Here is a 9,078-nt window from a genome sequence, read left to right on the forward strand (position 1 = left end):
ATAGATATTTCAGGCAAAGTCTGATGACTATTCCTTGGCTTGTTTTATTTGCCTTGAGAGTCTTTTAAAAGTCCAATCTGAGGGGCCTGGGTGGCTCAGTAGATTAAGCGTCCGACTGCGGCTCGGGTCATGATCTCACAGTTGATGAGTTCAAGCTCTGTGTCAGGCTCTGTGCTGACAGCTGAGCCTGGAGCCTGTTCCGGATTCTGTCTCCCTTTCTCTATGCTCCTCCCTCACCCACACTCTGTCTCTGTCTCTCTCAAAAATAAATAAACATTAAAAATTTTTAAAGTCCAATCTGAAATACTTTTAAAAAGTTCCAGCAAAGAAGACTTAAAAAGAGTTTACATGGTCAATCACTATTCTTGCAGCACTTATGTAAATAATCAGGCCAAGTTTAATAAGACTAGGTTTATTCTGCAAACTAATTATTCTTATTGTGATGATCTTTGATAGAAATGTGGGTATTGAGAGAAAAATTATGTTTAATAGAAAATTATAGTATACCCTTGTAGGTTTTAAATTCTAGTCCTGTTCATTGTCTTTAAAGTTTTGTTATGTACCTGTAAATTGGATTGGGTCCTGAATTCTTTTTAGTCTTCTCCAATGTCTGGCTACAATTCTCCAAATTAACATTTCCAATTTTTCTCCCTTCTGACAGAAATCATTGAGAACAAAAACTTTCCTTTTCCCAAAGCCCTGCAAGGTGAAGCTGGATGACTTGGTAAAAGCTTCAAGAAAATCAGCATAACAGATCATGAATAAGCAACCTTTGTTCCTGTCCCTGTATGGGTTACTCAGAAAGTTCACTGAAATATGATGCCATCACCATGGACATTCAAACTGTAAACCAGGAAATCCATTGGATTACCACTGCTGTCCTCACTCCACCATTTAAAAATAGTTTGAGTCCAACATCCAGAAATCTTCTCAACTAAAGCCACCTTCTGGACCCAGAAACTGGGTTTCAAATTATTAATATTTGTTTTTCTTTTATTTTCATAGAAATTTGTCTCATTAAATGCTTGACTGTGAGCACCATCCAGATAATATCCCCTACTACCAAGTCCCAGTAGATGATTCAGCTGGTCCCTAATGAACAAAAGGCAATCATCCAAGAACTGAACTTATATTGTTCCAGGCAAAGAAAAATGTCCCTTCCTTCCTTGAACAAGAAGTGTAATTAATAAAAACTCTTTGTGTAACCAAACTTTAGTTACGCTCCTGAACCTTCTCCTAGGCCCATGTGTGCACTTCCTTGTAAAATCCGCTTGCAGCAAGAAACCTGCTAAGTTTAACCAAAACACTCCACCCTTGATATCTGATTGGGTTTCTCATTTTTTACCACCCCCTGGGTAATATCTGATCACCCTAAAATGTCTTCAGCAAAAACTCCTGTCAGGTTGCTTCCGCCAAAATTCCCCTTAACCTTGACACTTCCCCTTAATTTGTCATCCACTGACCTCCATCTGGCTCCTTGGCTATAAATCCCCATTTGCTCATGCTGTATGGTATGTGCTTAATCTGCATCCTTTGTTAGATTTCTAACACCATACACTCCCACTCTTTAATTCAGACTATCATCACTTATTGCCAAAGCACAATGTTTCCTACCACATTGAGTCATTTGTATCTGCTATTCCTTCTACCTGGAATCCTGTTGTCTGTCCTCCACATTTAATGGACTAATTTCTGCTTTTTTTTTTTTCAAATCTTTTCTTAGACATAATTTACTTTGGGAAGCCTTCTTTACCCCAATGGTGTCCTAGCTTTAGCTTGACTTTTCACAAACCTACTATGCACATCTCTTTCCAACTCTGTGTTCAGTGACATCAAGTTGATAGCTTTGAAATTGGCCATGAGGAAAGCACTTACAACATGAAAATCAGCAAAAGCTACAAGTCAGGACTTTTCTTTTTTCAGAGAACTGATTGTTAAACATTTACCAGCACACTGCTGCCCTGCCTCCTCCTCACCTATCCCAAATTTGTGTCAGATGGCTCTGCTATGAGTTCTGATGATTCCCTAAAACCCATCACTATGTACTGTAGGTTATATGTGTGTCTCACCCTCCAGACTGAAATTTTCTTGAGGGTAGAGATACTATATCTCTAGAATCTTATCTATCTGGCTCACAGAAGGTGCTAATTAGTACTAGTGCTCTTGGACATACTGGTCATCTGAATGAATTACTGTCAGAATGCATGCCTTGACAAACACTTGCAAATCCTGGGAGAAACATTAGCAGAGAAGACAGTTCCTGGCTGCCATCTGCAGTAACCACATATTCACCTGGGAAACAAGCAATCAGAGCAACGGGGAGTGAGTTAGATACTTTCTATCACCTGTGCCATTAAGCTGTGACTTGATGTAGGTATTTCATCTACACCACAAGTTTTAGGTCTGCCCTACAGAATAGACCATGCTATATATGGTCCAGGGCTCCCTACCTCTCTTTCCTATCAAGCAACAGAACAGACTGTAGTATTTGCCTCTCTGATTCATGCTGCTCTTGGCTGCTATTGTTCATCAGCCACCGCTTACAGTTAACATCAAAGGCCTACAAGCGTCTGCATACAGATCCAGTAATTCTTGGCATAAAATATTTCCAAATCCACTTATCTACAAGAGATAGAAATGGTATCATGAGCAGAGCTCTGGTGCAGAAGAGAGCCACTCTAAAATAACTGTGCAGGGGCATCTGGGTGGCTTAGTAGGTTAAGCGTCTGACACTCGGTTTCAGCTCAGGTCATGATCTCATGGTTCATGGGTTCGAGCCCCACATCAGGCTCCATGGTGACAGTGCAGAGCTTGCTTGGGATTCTCTCTCTGCCCCTCTCCTGCTCTATGTCTCTCAAAATAAATAAACATTTTTAAAAATGAAAATCTTGCAAACAGCTCTGTGAAATATCTCAGAAGTGGGTCCTTTAACACTAGTCAAAACTTTAAATGACTGCAGTCAGTCCTGGCCATCTGAACTGCAACCTCATGAGTGACCCAGAGCCATAATCGCCCAACTTAGCCACTTCCAGCTGACCTTCAGAACACGTGAGATAATAAAGGTTTGTTGTTTTAAGCTGCTAAATTTGCAGGTAAGTATTTTTGCAACAATAGATAACTAATAAGACATTTTTCAAATAATTTACTCCCCTCAAAAAAGCAGACTTACATATATTACTAGCAGCAATGTACGAAGCTGCTATTCTATTACCCTGGTTTTGCTTAACAATTCTTTCCATAAGAGATATCACATATCTGCTCTTCTCAATCAGCTTTTGTGGAGGCTATACTGTTTGTTTCGGGGTAAAACTGAATGGGCAAAATTAGCACATTGGAAACTATAAGAGACCAACCAAGAGGGACTGAAAATCTGCTTAAAAATAACCAAGAGACAAGAAATCAAGGTGACTACAAAATTTAAAAATGGTTTCAAAGAGGAAGTAAATCATTTGCAGTATATTCTGCAGAGAATAAAATTATTTTTCCTAGCCAACAAAAAATAAACTGATATAATTGAAAACTACTAAATTGGAAAGAAATGGAAAAGCCAAGATCATATATAGCAAATTTTCCTATCCAGTTCATGTACTCTTCTATAAATTTGAAAACAGTGCTGTAACTGTGGGTGAACTATTTGTCTTTAATATGCTCAGAGATAAGAGCTTCTAGAATAGAACACAAGCATGTCATCTAAATCCCCAAACATTAAAGGCAACTGTCAATTGGAAATAAATGTATTGAGCACCTATTGTGCTCAGGCAAGGGACTCTGTGGGGGAAAGGTGGCTTACTTTAACTACCCTCTACTTGGTAGCTGGAGCCCAAATACAGACCCCTTCTCCTCAGGTCTACCCCTCATCTCCTTCCTCAACACTCTTCCTCCACAAAACAGGTAAGGGTAAGGGCAGGGGATCTAAAAATAGAGCTAGAGGGGCGCCTGGGTGGCGCAGTCGGTTAAGCCTCCGACTTCAGCCAGGTCACGATCTCGCGGTCCGTGAATTCGAGCCCCGCGTCGGGCTCTGGGCTGATGGCTCAGAGCCTGGAGCCTGTTTCCGATTCTGTGTCTCCCTCTCTCTCTGCCCCTCCCCCGTTCATGCTCTGTCTCTCTCTGTCCCAAAAATAAATAAACGTTGAAAAAAAAATTAAAAAAAATAAAATAAAAAAAATAAAAATAAAAATAGAGCTAGAAGGGGAGGGGAAATTCGTGCCGCTGCTGCTAATGGGACTTTATAATAATAAATACCATTTATGTAACTTCAATATATACTAAAGATTTGTATTCATCTTGTCATTGAACCCAAAATAACTTCATTTCCTCCACTCCTCTCTAATCTCAAGAAACCTGCTTCTTTACCAAAGATAAGGCTGGTTTTCTCCTTCCTTGAGATTTGATTTCTTCCCTAAAATGAGGATAACAATGCTTCTTATGGGGTTGATCTGAACATGTAATGACATCATGTGTGTGCGTGAGGGCCAAGCCCTATGAAAATTGAACCTTAGCATGTTAAAGGGTTATGGAAAATGCAGGAGAAGCATTTTCAGGGAGCAGAAAATGGTCCGGTTTGCCAAGAGCACAGAGGGCTTGGGAGAGAGGACTGGAAATGTACTCTGAATCCGTGGGGTGGGGTGCATTGAATGTCAACTGAGGAGTTTATAAATAATGTCAGAAAATCCAACTTGGTAAATATACTGTTGCCTGGGGCAGGAGTAGGGGTAGTTTGGTATAAGAATGTGAAGAATATTATTTCAAGTGATAATGACATACAAATGTTATATTTTATTTCCTTCTACTTATTCAAGATCTTATTTATTGTGGTTAATATACATCATGTCTTATTTTCTAGAATTCTGACTCCTAAATTTAATCCCAAATAAAGCTGTGTACATATGTAACACTTGCATTTTACTCACAACTTTCTGGCAGCAATACTATTTCAAGACCTTAGGAGATGGGGATGGAAGGAGGTGACAGCCAGTGCAAGCAGTATGTCCTTCTGTTGATAGGCAGTAGTATGCCTCTGAAAGTGTCTAGGTAAGGAGATTATATCCAGCTTCGAGAAAACTGATCTAGGCAACTGTGAGCTATTAAAGGGAAATTATTCTGACATTTGCTAAAACAATAAGGAAGACTTCATTCAACACTATTGCAGTAAGGGAGAGAGATTGAACTCAACTCCAAATATAGCAAAGACAGCTAGGGATTTACAGCAGTGAGTAAAGTGAAAAGGGTCAGTGGATGGAAAATTATTAAGAGGACACATCAAGGTGAGGGAGATTCTTGCTAAAGGCAGGCCAAGGGCTTAGATATGAAAGGTGTAGGATAAGGAACTTGATCATATATCAAGGATGGAGGATTCCTAATAAACTGATCTTGGCAGGATTCTTGCTAAAGACAGGCCAAAGGTAGCAAGCCAAAGTCATGGCCTAGTTTAGAAAAGGTCTCTGAAGAGGTCTCAGAAGAGGAGTTTGACTAAAGTTTGGTCAAGAAGAGTATCTTTGCCGGGGCATGGTTACCCAGAAAGAGTATGACAGAGGTAAGGAGAAATGTGGGTAGCCTCTATAGAGGTAGAATACTGGGAGTGTAGATGTGTTGCTTTCTCTGGTGGGCCCTCCCTACTGTGTGGAAAGGTCCCTTGATATTGGATGGGAAAGAAGCAGATCACCTGGGAGAGTGTCCTCTCAATGATCTCTAGGTATCTAGTCACGAGGCACTGGTCAGTAAGGTAGTCTAAAAATGGCTCCTAAAGATATGTTCACGTCCCAATCCCCAAAACCTGTAAAAACCTTATTTGGAAAATGAGAATTTGCACATGTAATTAAATTAAGGATTTTGACATGGGGACATTATCCTGGATTATCTGGGCAAGCCCTAAATGACAGTACAAATTAATTTATAAGAGGCAGGAAAGCAGAGGGAGGTTTGCATACAGAAGAAGAGGACACAATGTGACCATGGAAACAGAAATTAGAGTGATGTGGCCACAAGCCAAGAAATGCTGACAGCCACCAGAAGCTGAGAAGAGGCAAAGAATAGATTCTTCCCTAGAACCTCTGGAGTGGGTACAGTACTGCCAACATCTTGGTTTTGGCTCAGTGAAACTGATGTTGAATGTCTTGCCTCCAGAATTATATAAGAATGAATAAGTTTCTGTTCTAAGCCAGCAGTTTGGTAACAGTTTGTTACAGCTGTCTCAGGAAACTAATACAGTCAGGCAAAGCAACCACAGGGTTAACATCGGTATTGTCATCTGAGTGGCTGCCTGTTACACACCAGCCACTCAGTATGTGGTCATGCATGAATGGAGGTGACTACTGGGCTCAATCTCTGGTTAAGCACATGCATCCTCATGCAGAAGATTGCAAAAGCAGGGTCTGAGTATCTCTGACCCATGACCACTGTATGCTATGTCCTCAAGAGTCAAAATGCAGCATATTCAGGAGACCCTAACCTTTCTCCCATGTAAACCCTGAGCAAATCCCCCTACAGGAGTCTAAACACAACCCTGCCTCCAATCCTGAGCATTAAATTGGGTTTCTCTGTATTGAGGCCTTTTGGTAAATGGCTGTCAGGAATACGATGAAAAATGCCCATAATGTAGAGATCTCTCTAGTCTCTCATTGTAGTGTGAGAGACTTAATAGGCCCATCTTGAAGAAAGCACCCTTTTGCTGATAATCACTGATTTGGGCTGGATGAAATAGAACCTGATCATAAATATGTACTTACATGTAAGGCATGATCAGCCTTTGGTGATAATGGCACAGATACTAAAATCTTGAGAAGGTGGAGTGATCTCCCAGAACATTGCTCCACTGCTGCTTTCTGTGGGTATGATGGCTTAGGACCTCAGCAGAGGCTCTTTGCTGTAATAAAATGAAAGCTGGACACTATGATGTATTGCAGCTGTGCATGGCCAGAGATGGGTGCAGCTGGACTGTGGTCACTGTCCTACTGGCCTCCAAACCATTTCTTCCTCCTTTCAGTAAGGGATACTGGGTCTTAATGGGCTCTGGAGCTGCCCCTGCCTTGCCCCTGTCCTGCGTTGATCCTATTCTTTCTTTCTGCAGTCATGCCTGCCTTTCCTTCCTGGTCCCTTTCTTATCTTTCTAAATTCAGGTATAAGTCTGAAGGTTTATAGGATGTAGGAAACTTTATCTGAACTGGCACCTGGTAATTCTGGGGGTGCCAGAACTGGCACAAGGTTTACAGCTGACTTGCAAATGGATATACTGCAAGTTGATGAATGTTTTCAGGTGAGTTGGAATTTATTTAATAAGTGACAAGTACTGTTCCAAATCACAAGCTGTAACAATATCATGCTGCCACATTATTAATATCTCCATGTCTCAGGTGAGGAAAATAACTCAAATAGGGCTTCATGTCCAAAGTCACAGATCAAATAAAAGATTGAAGCAGGATGCTAACCTACATCTGTCTGGCTGCTAAGCACTATTTATTTTATATTAAGAATGGATTCTGGTCTAACAGATTGCAGTAGCCATGGTTTCACTCCCCAGGGCATCCACTACCACCTGTGTAACCTTGACTTGCCCCAAAATCTAGATTTCAGAACCAAACAACCCCCAAGCATTAAGCCTGGGATACAGGCTGATTCATCGTAACTGCAGCTTTGCCCCACTCCCAGCCTCACCCCCACCTCCTACAAACATGCATGCGAGCTTTCACAATGGTGTATCCCTTGTCTGTGCAGCATCCATGATCTCCTCTTGTCCTTCTCAGTCTTGTGGACACAAACCTGGTTTTGCCCATTTAGCTTAACTTGGCTCTCTTCTGTCCTTCATGTGCCTTAGGTAAACCTGCCTTTTGGTCATGTTCAAATCAGATCCTGTGTATTCTTAGAACATATGCCTTTTCCCATCCCTGAGTTGTTCAAACTTTACACAGGTCTCCCACAGTCAGGAACCAGCAGGTCAGGTGGTCAGGGATGAAAAAGTTACACAAGAGGGGGCATGGCCCAGGGAAGGCTAACAGTCTGACACCCAGGGAGTCATTCATTTGCTGAATTTACCAAGTTTTCAGCATGGCAGAGGTCAGAAACCTGCTTTGCAACATGAATCTATCTCATCTTCAGGGACTGACTTATATGCCCCTACTCAGGAACCTACTTGAACTGGGCATATTTGAAAGACTGCAGAAAATACTTGCACAAGGCCATCTGTATGTGGGCTGAGGAGACTACTTGGAAGGTACTCATGATTCGTATATTTGGGGGAAGCCTAAGAGGTTGTTGGTGGCTGTTGGTGATAAAATGGGCCCAATCAAAATCAACTTGTAGTAGAGGCTCAGGAGCCTCAAGGAAATGATTCAAGCTGTGTCTACTGCTTCAGGCAAGCCACAACTGAAGAACTGGTGGGGAGGCCTGACACAAAACTATTTCAGGTCACAGTGGGGGTAGAGAGGTCTGATGCAGGGGCATCTGGGTGGCTCAGTCAGTTAAGTGTCCAACTTTGGTTCAGGTCATGATCTTGTGGTTTCTGAGTTCCAGTCCTGCACTGGGCTCTCTGCTGTCAGCACAGTGCCTGCTTTGGGTCCTCTGTCCCCCTCTCTCTGTCTGCCCCACCCCTGCTCACATGAGTGCTCTCTCTCTCTCTCTCTTTCAAAAATAAATAAATATTGAAAAAAAGAGAGGTCTGATGCAAAAGGAAATTCATACTGAGGGAGAACAGAGCCAGATACAATCATGTCATCCTGGAAACAAAATCTTGTCATTAGGGAGGTAGAGCTATTCCAATGACACCACTGGGACTGGGACTCCTGGTAGTACCTGTTCCAACACCCCATAGTCTAGTGTAGGTAGATGATTCAAAAATAATTACTGAAGAAATCACAATGATTCTCAGATGTTGTCTCTCAGGCTTTTGTCAGAAGCCTAACAGTCTCTTTTCAGCAGCTGGCGGCTGACAGCTGGAGAGAGGTGCATTCTGTGCATCTGTCTGTGCAGATCACTGCTGGCGGCGGGGGAGGGGGGGGAAGGGGGAAGGGGGCTCCCACAGACAGGCTCCCAACACAAACTAACCTTCTGAATGGGGCCCTGCACCGCACTAACCTGGTGACCCCA

The 9,078-nt window shown here is 42.1% G+C and overlaps 1 protein-coding gene across 1 annotated transcript in view; it reads right to left on the reverse strand.

Annotated features, from left to right (window-relative positions):
* Window positions 1–3,839: 3,839 nt before the first annotated feature.
* Window positions 3,840–9,078, reverse strand: part of RPL36A (ribosomal protein L36a) — a 25,625-nt gene continuing 20,386 nt past the window's right edge. Inside the window, exon 5 of the mRNA XM_040467277.1 lies at window positions 3,840–3,878. Coding sequence (XP_040323211.1) covers window positions 3,867–3,878 — 12 coding nt within the window. The 3' untranslated portion in view covers window positions 3,840–3,866. The remainder of the gene's footprint in view (window positions 3,879–9,078) is intronic.

This window comes from Herpailurus yagouaroundi, unplaced genomic scaffold (assembly GCF_014898765.1).
Source record: "Herpailurus yagouaroundi ecotype Mexico unplaced genomic scaffold, PumYag 67383, whole genome shotgun sequence".
NCBI lineage: Eukaryota > Metazoa > Chordata > Mammalia > Carnivora > Felidae > Herpailurus > Herpailurus yagouaroundi.